Consider the following 27517-nt stretch of genomic DNA (forward strand, 5'->3'; position numbering starts at 1 on the left):
GCAGGGGTGCTGGGTGAGATTGAGATGTTTACTACAAGAGTTCAGCTTGAGTTTAAATTATGACCATAAATGAACCAATTGTGAGAGATTAAAACCCACCTGTTATAATTCAGTAGAACGCTTAGGTTCCAAGTTAAGAGAAACTGTTTCTAGTTCTGTGCTGGTTAATTTGGTAGTGTTTACCTGTGTACTTATCGTTGGGTTCCCAGACTGAGTACGCAATCTCAGCATGAATTATGTTAAGGGTTTGTTTTTTAGATATAGGCATGACCACATTCGCCCATTCTTCTGAGTCCTCGTTTTCAGAAATGACGTTTTCTGTTCGCCTTGACTCGTCTCTTATTTATAACCAAATTGTTAACCAATTGCAGCTCACCATAGAGAACTACTGTGAAAAACTGGAAAGAGATCTACCTAATTGGGAGGGCAATTTTGCCATTGTTGAAAAGAAATCTGGTGAAAATTTTGGCGATTTTTCGATGAAAATTGCTCCGCCACTTTCGAAGTCATACGACTGTAAGGAGCTAATAATTTCTGAAAAGAAAGGTATCAATGCTTGTATGCATAATGATACGAGCAATGATGGCCGCGAGTACTTTCAAAGCAGTTCGTGCGGACAAAATATGTCGCCAAAAACTCAAGCTGAAAATGCTGTAAGGTTGCCTTCAGTTTCGGATCAGAGATCAAAGTTCCACCAACCTTTTAAATCCACGAGAAAAAGGAAAGAAGATAGCAGTAAAATGCTGAGCTGTGGGTATTGTAGTTTCCAAGCTAAAACAAGTAACATTTTGATTACGCATGTGCGCACGCAACATTTTGTCCCAGACAATCAATTTATCTGCCAGTTATGCTCTTTTTCGACAAAATTTAAGCATAATTTGAAGTTTCATTATCAAAAGAAACACAATATGGACTCGTTGGATGGGGAATTCTTCATGGAAAAAAGTAAAAGACGCAGTTTAAATGATATACCGGATCTTTTGCCACGTTTGAGATCTGAAAAATCAAATATTTTTAAGGGTTTGGCTACTCCGGCAGAACACAACAGTACTGTGCGTGTAGCCGATATCGTAAGTGCTGTTGGTTTGGTGGAAAATAAAACTCATCTGGGATCGGAAATGACAGACTGTCGCGCAGGTGAATTTTCTCTACATGAAGATACGACAGCTCAAGAGGTGTTTCAAAAGGAAAAGAGGAAAACCTGCAAGCAGCCAATAATTTTGAAGGAGCAAGCTAGTAGTAGTAGCAGTAGAAACGATTTGGTCAATGAAGTACACAATCGTTGTCAATTAGAAACGAATTTGCCCACGAATATTAAAATAGAACCTGATATTGACAGTTTCAATCAAGCCGAAGAAGAGTGTCATAGCGTTGCATCGATAGCATTTGAAGATGAAAACTTGGATAATCGTGAAAATCCCGGCAGGAGTGGTTCATGTTCGGGTAAAACATATCAGACAGTTAGTAATGACAGTAGGCCGAAATTGAAATCCGAAATACCTACTTTTGATGATGAATCACTGGACAAAGGAATCGGCAACAAATTCTATCAAAGTTACTTAGAACCCTGCGGAACAGATGTTTCCAACAAATCGAAAAGTTCGACTGGCAATAAAGAAGCTAAAAACAATTTAATAGGAGGTGCTCGGATAAATTCTCTGCTTGACTTTTCTAGAGCCGATTTTGACGAATCAGAATTTGATCAGCGTGTTTATGAAAGTGATAATGAAAGTGAAAATAATTATTCGGATGGAAATTCGATAGATGTCTGCAACGTCGCTTTGTTGTCTCAAGAATATGAGGCTAGGAGGTCAGATGACAGGAACGGAAAAGATAGTAGGAAAAGAAAAGCGGTTCACTTGCTTTCACATGAAGGAGCTACTGAAGAATTTAAAGTAAGTATGTTAGGATTTCCTAAATTGAGAACTGATCTTTTTGCGAACTTTTGGTCTGGCATGCTAGGTTGAGATTCAGAATGTAAATACTAAACATCGTTTTCAACTTAAACCGTCAAAAACTAACTTTCTGTTCAATGTATTATCTGAGTGGAATAATTGATTTTACACGATGTTGTAATTATGCTGCATAATAGATTCATTTGTCTTAATCTTTGATGATTCAATGGCAGTGAAAGTCTCTATCTACCCTTGTTCAGAGAATGTAGATTTTGATCTATTCCTTTAATTGCTCGAAAACAAAGTTTTTAGCTGTTAGTTTAGTACTGATCGTATTTTCAGACGGTTTTTCCTTATCTCAATTTTTTTATCTCACCAGTTGAGTTTGTGCCCTAAAAACGGGATGAACTGTGGTCTGTTCAGTTCTATTGGACTCTTAGTCTGCCAGTACTGTTTGGGAGTTGGGACCTCTTTTGTTGTTGGAATCCCCTCCCCCTCCCCAGAACACGTTAAATGGTTAATAGCCGCACAGAGGTAGCTGGGGCTATTATTGTCCTTCTCTTGGTTTTTTTACGACACGTTAGTTGTTTAATAGCCGCATAGCGATAGCTGGGGCTATTATTGCCTTCTCTTCCTTTTTTACGACTTGAAGAGTAGTATTGGTTTTATATCAGTCGTTTTTAACAGGAAGAAGTTTTGTTCACGCCGCATTTTGACCTAAAAGCGAAGTTTCTTGATCAAGCGCTGCTTTCAGTGAATGACTTTTTGACTTTGAAAAGTGTTCTTGAGTGCACGGCGGCGCATTTAGATAACCGTTTTTAGACGGTTTTTAGTCCATTTGGCTCAATTTTTTTAACATGTAATTTGGGTTTTAATAGCCGCGAGGCAATGGCGGCTGTTATTCTTGGAACTGACTTCAATTTCAGTGATTTCTACTTCTTTGCTGCTAAAATTTTTGTACGTGACGTCATTTGTTCGTGCATTAATTCACTCAAAAAATGACTTCTGAACTAGCTTAAAGAATAGTGCCAAACGTATATGCCCTAAATCTTGTGTATTGAGGTTTCAATTTCGAATACTAATTTTGAAAAGCTCCTTGCGTTATTTTTTCCTATAGCCTTATAGAGAATATTTTTCTCTTAAAAATGATAGTTCGAATCTAACCAAAAAGTCTAGTGGTCTATTAAATGACTGGTGGTCAATCTGTCTATCTTATCAATTAATGGAAGGCCACAATCGTCTATCGCGGCTATTTTCAGGCAATCTGCTGGCTATGTTTTGTTAAATTGTTTTGATTGATGCTGGATTAACATAAAACTTTCTGACTTTGATACAACAAGGTTTTGCAGAGCCTAATAATACTTTTGAAGTGTAGAATGTGCTCATGTTTTTCAATTCTATAGTTCGTTTTTGGATTTTTTCGAATAATTTCTTCCTTTTTGGATCTTTGAGGGGACTTTTTTTCTGAAAACTTAATTTTTATGGCAACGTTTGAGTGGCAATTGGTGCATTGATCAACTCTTTTTGAATGTGATTTCTTTTTTGTTTTATCAATTTGTAGACATACTAATCCGTATTGTGTCCGATTTTATTTTGTGATTTTTTATTTAGTAGTTTTTCAAGCCATGAATGCTTAATAATTATATGTACTTAATTTCAGATCGTTTTTTGGAGTGCACTTAAAACAGATTGTAAAATTCAACGCCGCAAGTGAAAACTGTGTTTATGTGAAACGGCTAAACTAATCGAAAAGCAGAGGAAAGCGTGATTTTTTTTATATCGTTGATAATCATTATATATTAAAAGCGAGAAAAGCGGAAGTGAAAAATTTTCACCAAGCGTTTGAAATTTTTGATCATGTGCTGCATTTGCAAAGCAGTTTTTTAGCATTTTAAAATTTTCAATGAGAGGCGTTTCTTGCGATTATTTAAACTAGTAGGACTGTGTTTGCAAGCCTTTTAGCGATCTGAAGCAAATACTACTCATTTAGATTCAATCTTCGTCTTTTTTAACCGTTTTGCTTTCTTTAAGCTGTTCTAGCATTTAAGTATTCTTCTTAAATATTTTTATAACGCTTGTGGAGTTGTATGGTTGAAGTCTATTGTTGTAGCAGTTTTTGTGAGCGTTCATTCTGATTAATAGTTTTCAAAATTTTGGGAAAATTGGCTAAATTAGAGCAAATTTTTCGAGCCGATTTTTTCTCTATCAATTGTAAGTTTAAGTTTTACCTCCCTCGTTTTAAGTCCTCCCTCGTTTTGGATGAGTGACTGATCTGGCCGAAAGTATTACAAAATTTGGTTGCTGAATAATGGCTGGGAAGAATCTTAAAGCTAAACACGGCTCATTTCACTATTAATATAAACTAATTTTCTAATTTTGCTTGTTTTTTTGCTCTTCTAAATTTTAGTTTATGTTTATTACTTCTCAGTCAAATTTGGTTTGTGTGGCTGATTTACGAGAGATTTTAGTTAACATTTTCTCAGTTTATTAGTTCGAAAATTGCTGTTAGCGTTTGCAGAGAGTTTTTGTAGCAAAACGTACGTTTGCAGAGAGAGTTTTTTTGATCATACCAGTGATTAAGTTGGTTACACGTGACTTACTTTACTCTCAAAAATGACTTCTCGTTGAAATTGACTTTTCTTTACACTAATTCAAACAGATAACGTCAAGTTAGTGTGTGTCGCTCTAAATGGGAGCAGCTAGTAGAATGAGCAGCTAGCAGCTGGTAGTGAGAGCAGCTAGTAGAGGGAGCAAGAGTAGTATAGTAAGTTGCCTAGTGCTTGTAGGGGGGGGGGGGGGGTCCGGACCCCCCTACAAGAAATTTTATCTCTGAAAAAGTGAAATCTTGTAATTTTTCAGAGTGTAAGGCAAATTACTATACTTTTCAGCTATTTCCATTTCATTTTGAAGGTTCATGTAAATTGAAACTTGGGAATTGGGTTTTGGTGGTTTTGAATTCATGTTTTGTGCGCGATTGAGAAAAATTTTCAAAAATTTTTTCGAAAATGTTTCAAAGTTTTTCAATGTCCTAAAATTGTCTGAATTGGATTTTGCGCTATGAAAGAGCACTCAAAAGTGATTTTTTGTTGACTTCACTTTTTTTCACCTATGAAGTATGGGGGTCAAAACATACAAAAATTTCGAATTTTTTGAAAAAAATTTTAAAAATTTTTTGGAGTCCTAAAATGGTCTGAAATGGATTTTGCGCTATGAAAGAGCACTCAAAAGTAATTTTTTGTTGACTTCACTTTTTTCACCTAAGTGGTATACGGGTCGAAACATATCAAAATTTCGAATTTTTTGAAAAAATTTTAAAAATTTTTTGGAGTCCTAAAATGGTCTGAAATGGATTTTGCGCTATGAAAGAGCACTCAAAACTGATTTTTTGTTGACTTCACTTTTTTCACCTAAGCAGTATAGGGGTCGAAACATATCAAAATTTCAAATTTTTTGAAAAAAATTTTTCAAAATTTTTCAAAGTCCTAAAATGGTCTGAAATGGATTTTGCGCTATAAAAGAGCACTCAAAAGTGATTTTTTGTTGACTTCACTTTATTCACCTATGAAGTATGGGGGGTCGAAACATACAAAAATTTCGTTATTTTTCTGAAAAAAAATTTCAAAAATTTTTTGAAGCCCTAAAATGGCATGAAATGGATTTTTCGCAATGAAGGAGCTTTCAAAAATGATTTTTGTGGACTTCATTTTGTTCAACCAAATAGGACATGAAAAACTCAGTTTTTGAAGTAGTCTGAAAGAAGTCAAAGAGCAGTCAGAAGCAGTTTTTGTTGACAATACTTTTGCAAATGTTCAGTGTGATGTGGAAAGCTTGGCTTTATTTTTTTATATACATGTGTAACTATGTATATTTCTATCAAAACAAGTACGTATATTTGCTTACATGTGTTCAAAATTGTAATGTTTATGTAGGAATGAACAATTGAAAAAAACGAAAGAATGAGAGTTTTATTTGTATAATTATGCGTATTCATGTGTATAATGAAAGTATATTTGAAAGTGTATATCTGTTTATAAGTAAATATAACTGTGCTTAAGTTTAGTAATATGTTTTTAGGAGTATCAGCTTAAGTGTATGTCTGTGGGTAGAAATTGTAAAAGTGTGTATATGTCAAGACGTTCTTGGTTTTATGTGTGTATGTTTTTCTATATCTATACAGTGAAATGTATGTCTGAATGTGTTAATGTATTTATGTATTTATATGTTTGCAATCCGATGAGAGAGAGAGATAGAGAGAGGGAGAGAGATAGAGAGAGGGGGGAGATAAGTTCCTGGAGGGCAATTTAATTGCCTTGAAGAATGTTGTTATTTGTCTCCACGATCCAATAATATTATATCTTGCACACGGATTTTGACCTTCAGCGTAGCTAAACTCTGTCCCATTAAGCATTGGCAAGCAAAATGTCACAAACGAAGACGACAACAAGTTTTTGATGTTCTGAGCATGCTTTGTTGAAAACTGAATTTTCTACACCTATCTAGCTACCATATTAAAAACTATCAAGATTTTTTACGAAAAAAAAATTCATGCTCTTTGTCTTTTAATCCTAGGCAAGAAAATGTTGCAACACAGAAGACAAAAACAACTTTTTGATGTTCTGAGCATGCTTTGTTGAAAACTGAAATTTCTTCTCCTATCTAGCTACCATATTAAAAAACTATAAAAATTTTTCTTAAAAAAACAAATTCATGCTCTTTGTCATTTACTCCTTGGCAAGAAAATGATAAAATGTTGCAACACAGAAGACAAAAACAACTTTTTGATGTTCTGAGCATGCTTTGTTGAAAACTGAAATTTCTTCTCCTATCTAGCTACCATATTAAAAAACTATAAAAATTTTTCTTAAAAAACAAATTCATGCTCTTTGTCATTTACTCCTTGGCAAGAAAATGATAAAATGTTGCAACACAGAAGACAAAAACAACTTTTCGATGTTCTGGGCATGCTTTTTTGAAAACAAGTTTCTCTATACGCATTCAGCTACCCTTCTGGGTTGAGCAAGAATATTTACAGGAAAAATGTATTTGATATAAATTGTTGAGAGATTAACAAAAAATTGAGCTAAGTAAAAAGAATCAATTCTGTAAAATACCGAAAAATTTGGTAGAAAAACTATGATATGCAGGAGCAGCTGAACGTGTTAGTTAAATAAAGTAGAATAATAGGGATTCGTCTAGAGCTTGAAACAAACAAATAGTGTAATGATTTACAAGAAGAGTAGTTTCCACTGGAACTGTAAAAATAGCTAAATTTTCAAAAGTTAATTAGCCACTTGATCAATTAAGCAAGAAAGAACACAAACTTTGTATCTGCGGGGGGTTGCTAGAAACAGCTTCAGTAGCGAATAAGTCTTGTTTGCGTATTAGGAATAACACTAACGGATAATGCGTGCTTTGACTGAAATCTTAAACAAAAGCGAATCGCTTCTTCAGTAAATGGTTCCAGCATACTGAATATACATATACTCAACTATTAAACACTGGAAGTAAAATATCAGAGCACCTCAAGCCAATAAAAATCGAATGAGTTCATTATTGTTCTTTTTTGAATCAAATTTTCTGTGCATTCAGTAACCCTGTGTTAAAATTTTGGATTACTTATTGTTCTGTCGACGTTTTAAAATAACATCACCGTAACGATATTTGATAGAGCGTCGGAAAGAGTAACATCCAAAGGAATTTGAAATTTAAAGCGACAGAGTCTGTATAACATATTGGGTTATGAAGCCTGGCGAACATTTCGGAATTGAACACAACACTACTGCTACCTACTACTGCTACTGCCTACTACTACAATCTACAACTACTATCTACAATTAGTACCTACTACTACTACTACTACTACTACTACTACTACTACTACTACTACTACTACTACTACTACTACTACTACTACTGCTACCTACTAGTACTACCTACAACTACTACTAGATACTATTAAAATCTACTACAACTACTTATTGGTTCTAAGTTACACTAGTACCTACTACTACTTCCTTTTAATACCTTCAAATGTTACCATTTGTTTACTAACTATCTACAAAAAGCTGTTTCTGTTTCTCTAAAAAAATGAAAACAATTCTTATCTCTAGAGGAAACTCGCTGAGCATAAACAACAGAAGCTTTTCTCTATCTCAAGGTAATGTGTCCTGACTGACACAGACCGATAGAATTTAGCCGCTAATATTTTCAACAATTCATTAAGTGTTTGAAGTTTTTCCGAAGATATAAAAACGCTAAAGCTATGTTGTATACGTTAACTCAGTAATTTTCAACTCAATGTTAATTTCTTAATTAACAAGTAAGAAATCCATGGTATGGTATATCAAGTGGTACTTAATTAATTAAATCAATGTAGGGTTTTATTGTTTAGCGAACCAGTCTAATTTTTAGGAGTTTTTTTGATATGTTCTTTTTTTGAAGTGCAACTTTTTTTATACTTTATTCAAAAATTGCTTGCTTCAAAAATTCTATAGTGTGTACCTTAATGGAAACAAACACTTTACAACGTACCTACATTATCAAAAAAAACAGGTTTTACGCTATATAGTTGTTTCGTATATTTATTCAGAGCCACCTGTTGTTTCAGTTGTCAGGAATTACACAAATTTTCCGAATCCCTACGTTTCAAAAACTTGTATAGACAGAAAACTGCTGGGATAGCTTGCCAGAAGGACAATGCGTTTGTTGAGTTTCATATTAACCTTAGCTTCGGCTCAGGATGTGTTCAAAGCTGAGACTGTAATTGTGAACTTGCTATGCATCAAAAGTTTAGCGCTACATGATCTTGCAATTTTTGTTATGTTAACTTCTTCCTAATTTGTTAAATTTCATTTGGTCATTGTTTATCTGAAGAAAATTAAAAACGAATCAACCTCATGAAACATTCTTGCACAAACTCGTTGCGCAGTCTTGTTGCATTCTTGCACAGTCTTGTCGCATTTGAGAGCTCAAACAAAAACATTAAATTTAGGTGTTAGCTGAACAAATTTTTATTGTTTTCAGCGTCTGTTTACACTCAATGGGCACCAAATGGTTCCAGAGAAGTACTTCTCGCGGAATTTGAAACAAAATTCTTCTTTATTAGTGTTCAAAACACAACCGGAGACAGTATGGCTTTGGATAGGCAAGTAGAATAAAAATGTGAAACATGGTCGATCACTTTACCTAAAAGTTGAACCATTGTGTTCGATTTCGAGTTTGTGATCTAAACAGTATTCAAGGATAATTGACTTTTAAGAAAAAGGCTTCTTTTTTAGTATTCAAAACTCAGAGGCGGCATGGATTTCGATAAGCAAGTTTATTAAAATGGTGATTTTGGTCGATTGCTCTACAGAAAAATGGAAGTCTTGAGTTTGTGTTTGAATATTTGATCTAAAAACACTATTCAAGGATAATTGACTTTGAAGAAAGACTACTTTTAGTATTAAAAACACAATAATCGGTGACCGCTTAACTTTGAATTACCAAATATAATAAAATGTGAAAACTTGGCCTATCCCTCTAATTTAAAGTCAAAGTTTGAGTTTGAATTTGTGATCTAAAAATAGTATTCAAGGGATAATTTTGTCATAATAGTTGTTATGTTATATAGTTGTGAACGCAAAACATTTGAAATACGTTCTCACAATCTATTTAGACTACAGCTATATATGTGTCAAAAAAGTGAAGGAGACCTTCTGGTTTTACTAAGCTTTTTGATATAATTTACTATATTATATAGACTATATTCACGTGGTCTATTATGCAATCTTTACTGCACGACTTCTGCAAGCATTCTAAGCTGAAGAGTATAATTTTGCATTGTTCTATAGAAAAAAAACAGAAAAAACACATGATTTTCCTGGTGCTAGGAAAATTGGCGGACAGGTCGTTTAGCCGACAAGGAAAAAATTAGAAATTTAGACATTTTTTATCATAATTGGTAAAAAAAAAATTGGTCTAATTGGTTGGTAAATCAGTAGTTCGGTTGTGATAGATTCAAATCAACTCCCACAGACCGTTGAGGCATGACCATGGCCCACAAGGCATGGCCAGATGCGGTTAAATGCAGTCCAACCACGTAAAGCCCTCCGATACACTAGTTGATGAAAAAACTAAGGTATACTTGTCCGCCAACAGAATAGTGTTTTAATTTGGCCAATCACAGCGTCAGAAAAAGATTTATTGCTCATTTTACTTAAACTGTCGGTAAAAATGTTCCATTTTTTGGTGTGTTGACATATTTTACCAGTATTTTTTGAAAAGATAGGTCAGTGCAACTCTTTAAATGATTAAATTTCTCTGAAGAATATTCGGCTAATGAACAATAAAAATTGTAAAATAACTAATGTGGAGATACCTTTAAGTCATGGCCACATTAAGTAACAGTTAACACAACTAATTTTGATTTTTGCTACCATAAAAACCGACAACACAGACAGTAGAAATCAGATTAGGAGCTTCGATACCATAGTCAAACTGACAAGTATACTTCTACAAGTATACTTCATTTGGCCGATTTGGAAAATTTCCAGTGTTAAAACCCTGTAACCCATAGTGCATCAAGTTCAAAGTTTAAGGTATTCAAAATTTTTGGAAATTAGTGTTTCACTTTTCTATATGGTAATATTGTATTATAATACTAGTATTCTTGGCTTTGTGTACTTCGTTTTGATGTTATCTTTCCGAAAGGGTTTCTATGTTTTCAAAAGTTTGTTTGTTATGGATCCTATGAAGAGTCGATTTGTCGATTTGAGTTCAATTTACGCTATGAAAACGAATCAGTGGTCTCACAGGTAGTATGAAAATATATCTTTTTCCTGGCGCTCAAAAAGAAAACCTCTAACAGAACTGCAAAATTAACGAAGGTATAAAAAAAGAAACGTTTTTTCATGTCAACTTTGTTTTTTATTTGAACGACTTTATATAAAACAATGCCTAGCTGACATTGAAAGGACTTAGATTATGCAAAGCAAAGTTTTAGCAAAGATATCCTTGTCAAATAAAATGTTTATATACAGGCTGCTTTTTTATTACTCCTTTAACAAATTTCTACTTTTAAGACCTCAATAGTTCACCTTGAGGAAACTCATATGAGAACGGACAAGTATACTTTTCTTGCATCTATTGGAAACTTCGTTCTGATACGTTGAATGCTTACTAATCTTGATACCACGGCTTTATGGATTAACAAAGTTTTTGTGTCCGCGTTAATGAATACTTACGTTTTAAATTTTTATGAATTACTTGAATAACTTACTGAAATACTTCAAATTGACACGTAGCCTTAAAATCAACTGAAGGAATCCTATGAAAACCAAATTTTCTAAGACAAACACAAGTTGTTGCACATGTATACTGGAAACACGTGCATACTCACGTCTATGGTTCTGGTTGAGCCTTTGAGCAAAACACGTTAGCAGGGAACTTCGTATCGTTCCTTAAAATAAACCACGTCAATACTATGCAAAATCAAAAGTATTATACAAATAACTTCATACTAAACGTACGACTTAGAACCAGTTACTATATAAACTAGAAGCAATTGTAACCGTGAAAATCAAACAATAAGGCCAATAAGTGAGTTTAAATGAATTTGATTTGTCCTTCTTATTCCATTGCTTTATTTAAGTTAACGTTATTTTGCTTAAATTGAGCACAGTGGGGGTCGAAATGTACTCCCAAATAAAGAATTGCAAGCCTATGTACTCACTCTCTATTTATCTCAAATTTTGCTGCAACACAGTAGAGTACATATATATACGCCTTCTTGATCAGAGACAAGAGAATACATGAGCAAACTAATAAAAGTGCTTTTAGCCGAATATTATGCAAAAATTTTGCAGAGAAAACACAGTGCAATTCTTCAGCTCTATACGTAGCAATCAGATCAAACCCTTGAAATGTTAATGTCTGAGGTACTTAGGAGAAACTCAAATTCATTTTACAACTTAAAAGGAATAAGAATTAGTCTAACTGATTTAACAACTGAGTTCTCCTCGAAATGTTATAGGTCTTCATTGGAAACTATTTGGCTAATTAGGCTAATAGAACGAGTGCTAACATCCCAGCGAACGGCTTAAATTTACTTTCAACTGAATGAATTGCTTCTCAAAATAACATTTTAGCGTTTTCATTCTTGACTTGTATTTCATTCAGTTAGTGTATGCCAAAACCAAAACTCAACTGTCGGTTTATAACTTATAATGTATCATATCCTAACGCAATTTGAAGGCTCATTTCAGCGCACAATTGTCTATCAAACTAGTTATGAAAACAATATTGCCTTTATACAACAAAGGAAGGACAGTTCAATTTCAAGCTGGACTACCTTCGATCATTGTCTCATACCCAAAAATTTTATTGACTTTGTTACTACATTACCTAATATAACCGAAGAGGGAGACTTTATCAACAACTCAACCCCCTCAGAAACGGGAGTAACTTCTCAGAATATACCTAATCCTTTGACTTCTGACATATGGTCTCTTCCTATGGACATAAAGAGGATCTTGCGCAGTTATGATTTCGAAAGTATGCCACTCTTCAGGAGCCATGAAGAATATTTCGCTGCTTTAGAAGATTTGGAAAATATGTGAAAAACTCGAATCATGCAGAAATGAAACCAAACTAACCACTATTCACGATAAAATTGATCATACCACATCATCCACACCCGATGATAACAGAAAGACTGTGATATCTTCCATCTTAGAACGATTCCCTAATCTTCTTGAAGAAAACTCGAAAATTGAAGAAAACTTCGAGAAACTTAGCACTGAGCCATCGGCGAACAATGCTCTACGAAAGAGGAGCCAATCTCGTGTTGTTGGAGGATGTGTAATTCACAGTGGAAATTTTCCAAAAAGAATGAGATTCAATGAAAATGCGAGGTGTTCATGCAACAATAACAACTAGAACTGAAAAATTCTTGTCGATTAAAGCTTATGAACTAGACGTTGGTATCCAGTATTTTTCATTTATAACCTGTTATTTTGAAATGCTGTGCTTTATTAAAATCCGTTGTGTATGCTTATTATCCAAATTTTAGTAGTTGCAAAACCACTCCTTTAAACTACAGTATGTTGATTCAACATTATCCACGTCAGAGAAACAGGAAACAGTCTTCGACCTGTTTAAAGGATTAGAAAGTCAGAAATTTGTTGTAGAGTAGGATCACCAAACCGTAGATTATTGTTCTGAAATGTTGAAATGGATACGCGCAAGAGCCGACGTTATAAAGAGCTGACGTTAGAAAAGCTGCAACTTGTTTTGATTTAAATAGAGCCGAAATCAAAAAGTTGCCGTTAATTACCCTAAACTGTTAGTTGATTACTAAGAAAAGTACCTGAGTGGGTTAATTGGTCTCATGTTCGGTTATGATAGTTTCATATCAAGTCCCAACAGACGCTGAGGCATGGCCATGGTCCGCGATGATTTCGAGATATTCATTTTTTAATTTGCTTTCAGTGTTTTATACTAGAAGATACTAAATTTTCAAATACTCGGTTATGATTGGTGAAAACTTTAGTAGTCTCATTTGAGAAGCCAAATTAATTGGCCGCAAAATTTATCTTAAATAATCAACTAATAATTTAAGTAAAATGTATGCTCTCTTTAAATCGGCTCTTTTCACTTCGGCTCTCTTACAAGGCGCATATGCATGTACTCTCCTGTGTTGCAGCAAAACTTGCGATAAATAGAGAGTGAGGACATAGGCTTGCAATTCTTTATTTGGGAGTACATTTCGACCCCCACTGTGCTCAATTTAAGCAAAATAACGTTAACTTAAATAAAGCAATGGAATAAGAAGGACAAATCAAATTCATTTAAACTCACCTATTGGCCTTATTGTTTGATTTTCACGGTTACAATTGCTTCTAGTTTATATAGTAACTGGTTCTAAGTCGTACGTTTAGTATGAAGTTATTTGTATAATACTTTTGATTTTGCATAGTATTGACGTGGTTTATTTTAAGGAACGATAAGAAGTTCCCTGCTAACGTGTTTTGCTCAAAGGCTCAACCAGAACCATAGACGTGAGTATGCACGTGTTTCCAGTATACATGTGCAACAACTTGTGTTTGTCTTAGAACATTTGGTTTTCATAGGATTCCTTCAGTTGATTTTAAGGCTATGTGTCAATTTGAAGTATTTCAGTAAGTTATTCAAGTAATTCATAAAAATTTAAAACGTAAGTATTCATTAACGCGGACACAAAAACTTTGTTAATCCATAAAGCTGTGGTATCAAGATTAGTAAGCATTCAACGTATCAGAACGAAGTTTCCAATAGATGCAAGAAAAGTATACTTGTCCGTTCTCATATGAGTTTCCTCAAGGTGAACTATTGAGGTCTTAAAAGTACAAATTTGTTAAAGGAGTAATAAAAAAGCAGCTTGTATATAAACATTTTATTTGACAAGGATATCTTTGCTAAAACTTTGCTTTGCATAATATAAGTCCTTTCTATGTCAGCTAGGCATTGTTTTATATAAAGTCGTTCAAATAAAAAAACAAAGTTGACATGAAAAAACGTTTCTTTTTATACCTTCGTTAATTTTGCAGTTCTGTTAGAGGTTTCCTTTTTGAGCGCCATAAAAAAGATATATTTTCATACTACCTGTGAGACCACGGATTCGTTTTCATAGCAATTACAATAGTTTTTTAACAATAGTGGCAATTAACAAAACACGCAGTAGTAAAATTCCACCTGGAGATTTTTCCAAGAGACATTTTTACTTCTTTCTCACATTTTTTAAGCTCAGAGGAAATTAAAATACTGCATTAAAAAATCTGGAAATCTTATTAGCTCAATTGCCTCTATAATCAGGATTTGCCTTTTGACAGTTGTTTTTTGTCTTTGACTCAGTTGAAAGAACTCAAATCGACAAATCGACTCTTCATAGGATCCATAACAAACAAACCTTTGAAAACATAGAAACCCTTTCGGAAAGATAACATCAAAACGAAGTACACAAAGCCAAGAATACTAGTATTATAATACAATATTACCACATAGAAAAGTGAAACACTAATTTCCAAAAATTTTGAATACCTTAAACTTTGAACTTGATGCACTATGGGTTACAGGGTTTTAACACTGGAAATTTTCCAAATCGGCCAAATGAATGTAGAAGTATACTTGTCAGTTTGACTATGGTATCGAAGCTCCTAATCTGATTTCTACTGTCTGTGTTGTCGGTTTTTATGGTAGCAAAAATCAAAATTAGTTGTGTTAACTGTTACTTAATGTGGCCATGACTTAAAGGTATCTCCACATTAGTTATTTTACAATTTTTAATGTTCATTAGCCGAATATTCTTCAGAGAAATTTAATCATTTAAAGAGTTGCACTGACCTATCTTTTCAAAAAATACTGGTAAAATATGTCAACACACCAAAAAATGGAACGTTTTTACCGACAGTTTAAGTAAAATGAGCAATAAATCTTTTTCTGACGCTGTGATTGGCCAAATTAAAACACTATTCTGTTAGCGGACAAGTATACCTTAGTTTTTTCATCAACTAGTGTATCGGAGGGCTTTACGTGGTTGGACTGCATTTAACCGCATCTGGCCATGCCTTGTGGGCCATGGTCATGCCTCAACGGTCTGTGGGAGTTGATTTGAATCTATCACAACCGAACTACTGATTTACAAACCAATTAGACCAATTTTTTTTACCAATTATGATAAAAAATGTTGTCTAAATTTCTCATTTTTTCCTTGTCGGCTAAACGACCTGTCCGCCAATTTTCCTAGCACCAGGAAAATCATGTGTTTTTTCTGTTTTTTTTTCTATAGAACAATGCAAAATTATACTCTTCAGCTTAGAATGCTTGCAGAAGTCGTGCAGTAAAAATTGCATAATAGACCACGTGAATATAGTCTATATAATATAGTAAATTTTATCAAAAAGCTTAGTAAAACCAGAAGGTCTCCTTCACTTTTTTGACACATATATAGCTGTAGTCTAAATAGATTGTGAGAACGTATTTCAAATGTTTTGCGTTCACAACTATATAACATAACAACTATTATGACGTAATTATCCCTTGAATACTATTTTTAGATCACAAATTCAAACTCAAACTTTGACTTTAAATTAGAGGGATAGGCCAAGTTTTCACATTTTATTAAATTTGGTAATTCAAAGTTAAGCGGTCACCGATTATTGTGTTTTTAATACTAAAAGTAGTCTTTCTTCAAAGTCAATTATCCTTGAATAGTGTTTTTAGATCAAATATTCAAACACAAACTCAAGACTTCCATTTTTCTGTAGAGCAATCGACCAAAATCACCATTTTAATAAACTTGCTTATCGAAATCCATGCCGCCTCTGAGTTTTGAATACTAAAAAAGAAGCCTTTTTCTTAAAAGTCAATTATCCTTGAATACTGTTTAGATCACAAACTCGAAATCGAACACAATGGTTCAACTTTTAGGTAAAGTGATCGACCATGTTTCACATTTTTATTCTACTTGCCTATCCAAAGCCATACTGTCTCCGGTTGTGTTTTGAACACTAATAAAGAAGAATTTTGTTTCAAATTCCGCGAGAAGTACTTCTCTGGAACCATTTGGTGCCCATTGAGTGTAAACAGACGCTGAAAACAATAAAAATTTGTTCAGCTAAACACCTAAATTTAATGTTTTTGTTTGAGCTCTCAAATGCGACAAGACTGTGCAAGAATGCAACAAGACTGCGCAACGAGTTTGTGCAAGAATGTTTCATGAGGTTGATTCGTTTTTAATTTTCTTCAGATAAACAATGACCAAATGAAATTTAACAAATTAGGAAGAAGTTAACATAACAAAAATTGAAAGATCATGTAGCGCTAAAATTTTGATGCATAGCAAGTTCACAATTACAGTCTCAGCTTTGAACACATCCTGAGCCGAAGCTAAGGTTAATTTGAAACTCAACAAACGCATTGTCCTTCTGGCAAGCTATCCCAGCAGTTTTCTGTCTATACAAGTTTTTGAAACGTAGGGATTCGGAAAATTTGTGTAATTCCTGACAACTGAAACAACAGGTGGCTCTGAATAAACATACGAAAACAACTATATAGCGTAAAACCTGTTTTTTTTTGATAATGTAGGTACGTTGTAAAGTGTTTGTTTCCATTAAGGTACACACTATAGAATTTTTGAAGCAAGCAGTTTTTGAATAAAGTATAAAAAAAGTTGCACTTCAAAAAAAGAACATATCAAAAAAACTCCTAAAAATTAGACTGGTTCGCTAAACAATAAAACCCTACATTGATTTAATTAATTAAGTACCACTTGATATACCATACCATGGATTTCTTACTTGTTAATTAAGAAATTAACATTGAGTTGAAAATTACTGAGTTAACGTATACAACATAGCTTCAGCGTTTTTATATCTTCGAAAAAACTTCAAACACTTAATGAATTGTTGAAAATATTAGCGGCTAAGTTCTATCGGTCTGTGTCAGTCAGGACACATTACCTTGAGATAGAGAAAAGCTTCTGTTGTTTATGCTCAGCGAGTTTCCTCTAGAGATAAGAATTGTTTTCATTTTTTTAGAGAAACAGAAACAGCTTTTTGTAGATAGTTAGTAAACAAATGGTAACATTTGAAGGTATTAAAAGGAAGTAGTAGTAGGTACTAGTGTAACTTAGAACCAATAAGTAGTTGTAGTAGATTTTAATAGTATCTAGTAGTAGTTGTAGGTAGTACTAGTAGGTAGCAGTAATAGTAGTAGTAGGTACTAATTGTAGATAGTAGTTGTAGATTGTAGTAGTAGGCAGCAGCAGTAGTAGGTAGCAGTAGTGTTGTGTTCAATTCCGAAATGTTCGCCAGGCTTCATAACCCAATATGTTATACAGACTCTGTCGCTTTAAATTTCAAATTCCTTTGGATGTTACTCTTTCCGATGCTCTATCAAATATCGTTACGGTGATGTTATTTTAAAACGTCGACAGAACAATAAGTAATCCAAAATTTTAACACAGGGTTACTGAATGCACAGAAAATTTGATTCAAGAAAGAACAATAATGAACTCATTCGATTTTTATTGGCTTGAGGTGCTCTGATATTTTACTTCCAGTGTTTAATAGTTGAGTATATGTATATTCAGTATGCTGGAACCATTTACTGAAGAAGCGATTCGCTTTTGTTTAAGATTTCAGTCAAAGCACGCATTATCCGTTAGTGTTATTCCTAATACGCAAACAAGACTTATTCGCTACTGAAGCTGTTTCTAGCAACCGCCCGCAGATACAAAGCTTGTGTTCTTTCTTGCTTAATTGATCAAGTGGCTAATGAACTTTTGTAAAACAAACTCTTCTTGTAAATCATTACACTATTTGTTTGATTCAAGCTCTAGACGAATCCCTATTATTCTACTTTATTTAACTAACACGTTCAGCTGCTCCTGCATATCATAGTTTTTCTACCAAATTTTTTGGTGTTTTACAGAATTGATTCTTTTTACTTAGCTCAATTTTTTGTTAATCTCTCAACAATTTATATCAAATACATTTTTCCTGTAAATATTCTTGCTCAACCCAGAAGGGTAGCTGAATGCGTATAGAGAAACTTGTTTTCAAAAAAGCATGCCCAGAACATCGAAAAGTTGTTTTTGTCTTCTGTGTTGCAACATTTTATCATTTTCTTGCCAAGGAGTAAATGACAAAGAGCATGAATTTGTTTTTTAAGAAAAATTTTTATAGTTTTTTAATATGGTAGCTAGATAGGAGAAGAAATTTCAGTTTTCAACAAAGCATGCTCAGAACATCAAAAAGTTGTTTTTGTCTTCTGTGTTGCAACATTTTATCATTTTCTTGCCTAGGATTAAAAGACAAAGAGCATGAATTTTTTTTCGTAAAAAATCTTGATAGTTTTTAATATGGTAGCTAGATAGGTGTAGAAAATTCAGTTTTCAACAAAGCATGCTCAGAACATCAAAAACTTGTTGTCGTCTTCGTTTGTGACATTTTGCTTGCCAATGCTTAATGGGACAGAGTTTAGCTACGCTGAAGGTCAAAATCCGTGTGCAAGATATAATATTATTGGATCGTGGAGACAAATAACAACATTCTTCAAGGCAATTAAATTGCCCTCCAGGAACTTATCTCCCCCCTCTCTCTATCTCTCTCCCTCTCTCTCTATCTCTCTCTCTCATCGGATTGCAAACATATAAATACATAAATACATAAACAAATTCAGACATATATACATACATTTCACTGCATAGATATAGAAAAACATACACACATAAAACCAAGAACGTCTTGACATATACACACTTTTACAATTTCTACCCACAGACATACACTTCAGCGTATACTCATAAAAACATATTACTAAACTTAAGCACAGTTATATTTACTTATAAACAGATATACACTTTCACATATACTTTCATTATACACATGAATACGCATAATTATACAAATAAAACTCTCATTCTTTCGTTTTTTTCAATTGTTCATTCCTACATAAACATTACAATTTTGAACACATGTAAGCAAATATACGTACTTGTTTTGATAGAAATATACATAGTTACACATGTATATAAAAAAATAAAGCCAAGCTTTCCACATCACACTGAACATTTGCAAAAGTATTGTCAACAAAAACTGCTTCTGACTGCTCTTTGACTTCTTTCAGACTACTTCAAAAACTGAGTTTTTCATGTCCTATTTGGTTGAACAAAATGAAGTCCACAAAATCATTTTTGAAAGCTCCTTCATTGCGAAAAATCCATTTCATGCCATTTTAGGGCTTCAAAAAATTTTTGAAATTTTTTTTCAGAAAAATAACGAAATTTTTGTATGTTTCGACCCCCCATACTTCATAGGTGAATAAAGTGAAGTCAACAAAAAATCACTTTTAGTGCTCTTTTATAGCGCAAAATCCATTTCAGACCATTTTAGGACTTTGAAAAATTTTGAAAAATTTTTTCCAAAAAATTTGAAATTTTGATATGTTTCGACCCCTATACTGCTTAGGTGAAAAAAGTGAAGTCAACAAAAAATCACTTTTGAGTGCTCTTTCATAGCGCAAAATCCATTTCAGACCATTTTAGGACTCCAAAAAATTTTTAAAATTTTTTCAAAAAATTCGAAATTTTGATATGTTTCGACCCCTATACCACTTAGGTGAAAAAAGTGAAGTCAACAAAAAATCACTTTTGAGTGCTCTTTCATAGCGCAAAATCCATTTCAGACCATTTTAGGACTCCAAAAAATTTTTAAAATTTTTTTCAAAAAATTCAAAATTTTTATATGTTTTGACCCCCATACTTCATAGGTGAAAAAAAGTGAAGTCAACAAAAAATCACTTTTGAGTGCTCTTTCATAGCGCAAAACCTTAGCGGCTAAGTTCTATCGGTCTGTGTCAGTCAGGACACATTACCTTGAGATAGAGAAAAGCTTCTGTTGTTTATGCTCAGCGAGTTTCCTCTAGAGATAAGAATTGTTTTCATTTTTTTAGAGAAACAGAAACAGCTTTTTGTAGATAGTTAGTAAACAAATGGTAACATTTGAAGGTATTAAAAGGAAGTAGTAGTAGGTACTAGTGTAACTTAGAACCAATAAGTAGTTGTAGTAGATTTTAATAGTATCTAGTAGTAGTTGTAGGTAGTACTAGTAGGTAGCAGTAATAGTAGTAGTAGGTACTAATTGTAGATAGTAGTTGTAGATTGTAGTAGTAGGCAGTAGCAGTAGTAGGTAGCAGTAGTGTTGTGTTCAATTCCGAAATGTTCGCCAGGCTTCATAACCCAATATGTTATACAGACTCTGTCGCTTCAAATTTCAAATTCCTTTGGATGTTACTCTTTCCGATGCTCTATCAAATATCGTTACGGTGATGTTATTTTAAAACGTCGACAGAACAATAAGTAATCCAAAATTTTAACACAGGGTTACTGAATGCGCAGAAAATTTGATTCAAGAAAGAACAATAATGAACTCATTCGATTTTTATTGGCTTGAGGTGCTCTGATATTTTACTTCCAGTGTTTAATAGTTGAGTATATGTATATTCAGTATGCTGGAACCATTTACTGAAGAAGCGATTCGCTTTTGTTTAAGATTTCAGTCAAAGCACGCATTATCCGTTAGTGTTATTCCTAATACGCAAACAAGACTTATTCGCTACTGAAGCTGTTTCTAGCAACCGCCCGCAGATACAAAGCTTGTGTTCTTTCTTGCTTAATTGATCAAGTGGCTAATGAACTTTTGAAAATTTAGCTATTTTTACAGTTCCAGTGGAAACTACTCTTCTTGTAAATCATTACACTATTTGTTTGATTCAAGCTCTAGACGAATCCCTATTATTCTACTTTATTTAACTAACACGTTCAGCTGCTCCTGCATATCATAGTTTTTCTACCAAATTTTTCGGTGTTTTACAGAATTGATTCTTTTTACTTAGCTCAATTTTTTGTTAATCTCTCAACAATTTATATCAAATACATTTTTCCTGTAAATATTCTTGCTCAACCCAGAAGGGTAGCTGAATGCGTATAGAGAAACTTGTTTTCAAAAAAGCATGCCCAGAACATCAAAAAGTTGTTTTTGTCTTCTGTGTTGCAACATTTTATCATTTTCTTGCCAAGGAGTAAATGACAAAGAGCATGAATTTGTTTTTTAAGAAAAATTTTTATAGTTTTTTAATATGGTAGCTAGATAGGAGAAGAAATTTCAGTTTTCAACAAAGCATGCTCAGAACATCAAAAAGTTGTTTTTGTCTTCTGTGTTGCAACATTTTATCATTTTCTTGCCTAGGATTAAAAGACAAAGAGCATGAATTTTTTTTCGTAAAAAATCTTGATAGTTTTTAATATGGTAGCTAGATAGGTGTAGAAAATTCAGTTTTCAACAAAGCATGCTCAGAACATCAAAAACTTGTTGTCGTCTTCGTTTGTGACATTTTGCTTGCCAATGCTTAATGGGACAGAGTTTAGCTACGCTGAAGGTCAAAATCCGTGTGCAAGATATAATATTATTGGATCGTGGAGACAAATAACAACATTCTTCAAGGCAATTAAATTGCCCTCCAGGAACTTATCTCCCCCCTCTCTCTATCTCTCTCCCTCTCTCTCTATCTCTCTCTCTCTCATCGGATTGCAAACATATAAATACATAAATACATAAACAAATTCAGACATATATACATACATTTCACTGCATAGATATAGAAAAACATACACACATAAAACCAAGAACGTCTTGACATATACACACTTTTACAATTTCTACCCACAGACATACACTTCAGCGTATACTCATAAAAACATATTACTAAACTTAAGCACAGTTATATTTACTTATAAACAGATATACACTTTCACATATACTTTCATTATACACATGAATACGCATAATTATACAAATAAAACTCTCATTCTTTCGTTTTTTTCAATTGTTCATTCCTACATAAACATTACAATTTTGAACACATGTAAGCAAATATACGTACTTGTTTTGATAGAAATATACATAGTTACACATGTATATAAAAAAATAAAGCCAAGCTTTCCACATCACACTGAACATTTGCAAAAGTATTGTCAACAAAAACTGCTTCTGACTGCTCTTTGACTTCTTTCAGACTACTTCAAAAACTGAGTTTTTCATGTCCTATTTGGTTGAACAAAATGAAGTCCACAAAATCATTTTTGAAAGCTCCTTCATTGCGAAAAATCCATTTCATGCCATTTTAGGGCTTCAAAAAATTTTTGAAATTTTTTTTCAGAAAAATAACGAAATTTTTGTATGTTTCGACCCCCCATACTTCATAGGTGAATAAAGTGAAGTCAACAAAAAATCACTTTTAGTGCTCTTTTATAGCGCAAAATCCATTTCAGACCATTTTAGGACTTTGAAAAATTTTGAAAAATTTTTTTCAAAAAATTTGAAATTTTGATGTTTCGACCCCTATACTGCTTAGGTGAAAAAAGTGAAGTCAACAAAAAATCACTTTTGAGTGCTCTTTCATAGCGCAAAATCCATTTCAGACCATTTTAGGACTCCAAAAAATTTTTAAAATTTTTTCAAAAAATTCGAAATTTTGATATGTTTCGACCCCTATACCACTTAGGTGAAAAAAGTGAAGTCAACAAAAAATCACTTTTGAGTGCTCTTTCATAGCGCAAAATCCATTTCAGACCATTTTAGGACTCCAAAAAATTTTTAAAATTTTTTTCAAAAAATTCAAAATTTTTATATGTTTTGACCCCCATACTTCATAGGTGAAAAAAAGTGAAGTCAACAAAAAATCACTTTTGAGTGCTCTTTCATAGCGCAAAACCCATTTCAGACAATTTTAGGACTTTGAAAAACTTGGAAACATTTTCGAAAAAATGTTTGAAAATTTTTGAATTTTTTCTCAATCGCGCACAAAACATGAATTCAAAACCACCAAAACCCAATTCCCAAGTTTCAATTTACATGAACCTTCAAAATGAAATGGAAATAGCTGAAAAGTATAGTAATTTGCCTTACACTCTGAAAAAGTTACAAGATTTCACTTTTTCAGAGATAAAATTTCTTGTAGGGGGGGGGGTCCGGACCCCCCCCCCCCCCCTACAAGCACTAGGCAACTTACTATACTACTAGCAAGTACATCCTTTATTGGAAACAGTAATTTTTTTATCTGTCCTCTTTTTACTGTATTTATGCTGCTGATCTACGAAGCTATTGCGGCTATTTTCTGGCAATCTGCCAGCTATGTTTATTTTTGGGTTTTCCGTATGTAGAGTCGAGAATCAAAGTCTACTCCCAATTTTTTGGTTTGTAGTTATAAAAATAAGTAATATTTTGACATGTAAATGTGCTCTATAATTTTGAGCAACTTATTTTCAAGTTATATAAGGTTGTTACAAAACCATTGATGTGGTCAATTAGTAGAACAGTCAATTCCTAACACGTGTCATTTGGATTTGAAAATTGAGCTAACTTTTTAACTGTTTTGATAATTTGCTCATCTTAACTTTTTCATTGGTTTCTACCTCACAATTTTATTACTTGTGCTGGCGTTTGAGTATTTGAATTCCTCAAATGCCTCACGGCCTTTGAGGTAATTTTTTTATCGACTTCTGATGCTGATATATAGCCTATTGAGATGTTTGAATACCTGTTTTGCTTCAAACGTGACCCCGTGCAATTCCCTTTTACTTGCTTTTCTGTCTTTTTAATTAATTCATTTTTGCGTTTTCAACCGTAGTTTTTCTGTTCCTCGCCTTCTTCAAGGCCAAATAGGTTTTTGAATTTTTTATTTTGCGTTCGTGTCATATAGCAGTTGGTGTCATCTTGGCTTTGAACTTGAACGCAAACTTGACATTTATCCGACATATACTAGTGCTACTTATGGTTTTGCTCTTTATTTGCGCTGGCTGTTGTATGCTCTAGGCTTTTTGTTACTTGTTTTGGGTTAAGAAGTGCGGTATAAGTTTCGAAGTATAATTTATAAGTTATTTTCAGTGTTGTATGAAAGCTCAATTCACATCTCGCTTCAGAAGCAAGATATTTGATGACTAGTTTCGCTCTTCGTGTAAATTTTTATTAATAACTTTCTTCTTGAGAGTCAATATTGAAATCGACAAAATTGTATCTGTTTTCTTCAAAACATATGGTGATATCCTTGTTAAGGGACAAGCTTTTTTCCAAAACTTAGCTATAAAGTTGACATAAAACTATTCATGAAAACAAACAAGGATCGACTTTGGCGGTATTTCCTTAAAATGATTTTTGTCAGTAGGCTTTAATCGGCTCGCTTTTAGAATTTAGCTAGCCGAATATGAGATGTTTTATTACTGACAAATTGATCCTGTAATAGAGAATAGCTACTCTAACTATGCTGCAACCGTCTTTATGACTTCACTAGAGTGGAATAGTTATAGGTATGCTTGTGATAGGTATGCTAGAATATTTATAGGTCTCCGGGTATGCGGTTCACCAAAACTGTGGCGAGGAGAAAATTTCATAAGGACGGTTCTGATTCTTACATGTTTGTCCCCCCAACCATCGCTCGTCCACCCTACCCCACCTCCAACTTGGGCGATTTGGGTCCCCATCTTGTTCAGTCCTCCCAAACCTACCCCCAATCGCTTGACCCCCCCCCCCCCCCCGACCCCCACTCCACTCAGCCCCCTCCCAGTGCTAGCATTCCTAAGCGCCAGCTGGTTAATACTGAAGGCGAGCTATTCACTTGACGTTAGTAGGTGATATAGTGGTATTTTATAACATCTAATCACGCCATTTGAAGCCCGCCTTAGCAAATATCATATACTTGTTGTGTGGTGTTTCACTAACCAAGATTGATCCTCCAAATAAGAATGTTTTACTTGTGCTTGTTTTAACTGCGGTAATATTGCTTTGATGAATAAAATAAGTCTCTTGTTGGAACGTTTTATTATCTCTGTCAACTTTATCATTAAGTTCGGAGTGGTCTGGCTACTAGTTACTAAATTGTAAAATGTTTAAATGCGGTGTCAAAACTGTTTTTTTTTTGGAGATAGAGTAAATTTGAAATATCAATACGAAGCCAAATGTTTTACAATGAAAACGGATTGCTTTTCCATTTTTGTTTATCACAATTCTTCGTTTCAGCTTCCTCTGTTTTTTGTGCAATAAACATTGTTCAATGGAAGGAAATCCATTACAACAAATTTAATTACTCCCCCGCCTAAAACGGGCTGCCATAGATTCGATCTCCCACAAGGCGTATTCATCGCATGTATCAGAATGCTTAAACACATTTAATTGAGGGTTGCAAAATTGAATGCCGGTAGCAATGCAAAATTGATAGACCCAACGAAGACGTAATGTTGTGGTAAAGATATCAGACAGCCATTTGGCAGGTCGTGGGTTCGAACCCCTCTATGGGGGATTTTTTTGCATCCATAAAAATTTCTAATATGTATACCCCCTCTAAACTAATTTGCCCCGCCTGTCGTTCGAGAGCAATTTATCAGACGTTAGTCGGTTCATCTTCAATTGTTCTTGACCGAAATTGTTGACGATTGCTGTAGCGTTTGTATCTTTTCCACGCTTGTTCGACCGTTTTTTCCTAAAATGTAATTTCGCTTGTGTGATTTGACTTTTTTCAGATTTGTTTCCGCTTGGCCTTCTGATTTTTATATGATCTAACTGAATTTTTGAACCTGGATATGGAGAGGAAGTTTTGATTCAATTGTCTGGATTTCAGGTTCTTTAAGTTGTTAATTTGGGTTTTGTATAAATTCCAGAGACAGAATTTTCACCAAAAGTGACCCAATTCACTAAAAATTTCTCTAATTGAATTTTAGCTCTGTAACCTACACCTCTAAGTGGTGTACGTAGTGAGAGTGTAGGTACTCATTTAGGATACAGGTATTTAATTGAGGTTGGACAATGAAAAAATGTAAGTTTTGAACAATTGGATGAAAGCATGAATTACAGTGTGTTATTCGCTGTAGTAAATGGTAAGGCATGAAAACAGGAGGAATTTGAAACAAATGGAGGAAAATGAACAAAATTATAAACCGAATTATTAACCATAATGATTTTTAGGTTCCTGTTTCTGACGGAAGTGAACCTCAAGGCATTTGTTGCCGGATATGTGGATACAGAACATACAAGTGGTCAACTTTAGACAAGCATATCAGTATTAAGCATAAAGGACAAAGAGTAACAGATTTTGTGAACAATTTAGACGTGCCTCGTGTTTCATTTCTGGAAGATTCCACTGCAAGCAACCTTGCTTTTCCAGTCAGTGACATTTCTAATGACGGTGTTCTTCGGGAAACTTCAATATCATCTTATGGTGTTCCTCAGAGTACACAGCTTTCAGAAGATTCAAGTATTACTGTTCATAACGAAGGAACTGAAATATCAGGTCAAATCTTTGATGATAAAGGAGCCATCAATTGGTGTGCTTTGGATAAAGTGAACGCTGAACAACAGAGTCAATATTTTGACTGCTTTGTATGCGGCTTCGCAACTCCCACGAAGAGTGTTCTTTACAAACATATGAACAGTAAACATGTTGTCTTTCACTGCTCCTTGTGTGATTATTCCACATTTCATGGGTCGGCCATTTTCTCACACTATACTGGAAGACACGGTCTCGACCGTGAAATGACAAGGGAGTTAATTAGAGGAAATCGTTCTGAAAAGAATTCCGATCACGATTAAACATCAACGCCTTGAGCTACAATTTTGGGGGGCATATTTTCGAGCTAAGACGCCACGACATACGATTTGAACCTGAGATTTTTGTTTCGAGCGAATTTTAAAGAAATGATGGTAAATCATCTCATTCTTGTTTTGTTAAGCGAAATAATTGGGACGAATAGAATTCGAAATTGATTAGAAAATCTTATTTGAGTACATATTGAATCTAATTACGCGCCCGTGTTCAAAGTGTTTTGAGCTATATCTGTTACGCTGTTGATGGTAATGTCACTGCAGCCCCGATCACCTGCGCAATCAATTATAATCAATGCTTATCGAGATATTGGAGGCATACTGATTTCATACCTCAATTATTTCAAATTTATTTTTCATATTTCGATATCGACCTATTATATTTCTGGAATTGATAAGGAGCTAAAATCCTTTGTGTTTTATTCCTGAAAATTAAACCTTTATCATTTTTAA

At 33.8% G+C, this 27517-nt stretch overlaps 1 protein-coding gene across 1 annotated transcript; it reads left to right on the top strand.

The window, feature by feature from the left end:
• The first annotated feature begins 236 nt into the window (after positions 1-236).
• Positions 237-27517, top strand: LOC142351130 (uncharacterized). Its single transcript, XM_075403225.1, has 2 exons — positions 237-1895; positions 26429-27517. The coding sequence occupies exons 1-2, from the start codon at positions 237-239 to the stop codon at positions 27050-27052; spliced, it is 2283 nt and encodes a 760-aa protein (XP_075259340.1). The 3' UTR covers positions 27053-27517.

Source organism: Convolutriloba macropyga, chromosome 12 (genome assembly GCF_964194025.1).
Source record: "Convolutriloba macropyga chromosome 12, txConMacr16.3, whole genome shotgun sequence".
Lineage (NCBI taxonomy): Eukaryota > Metazoa > Xenacoelomorpha > Acoela > Convolutidae > Convolutriloba > Convolutriloba macropyga.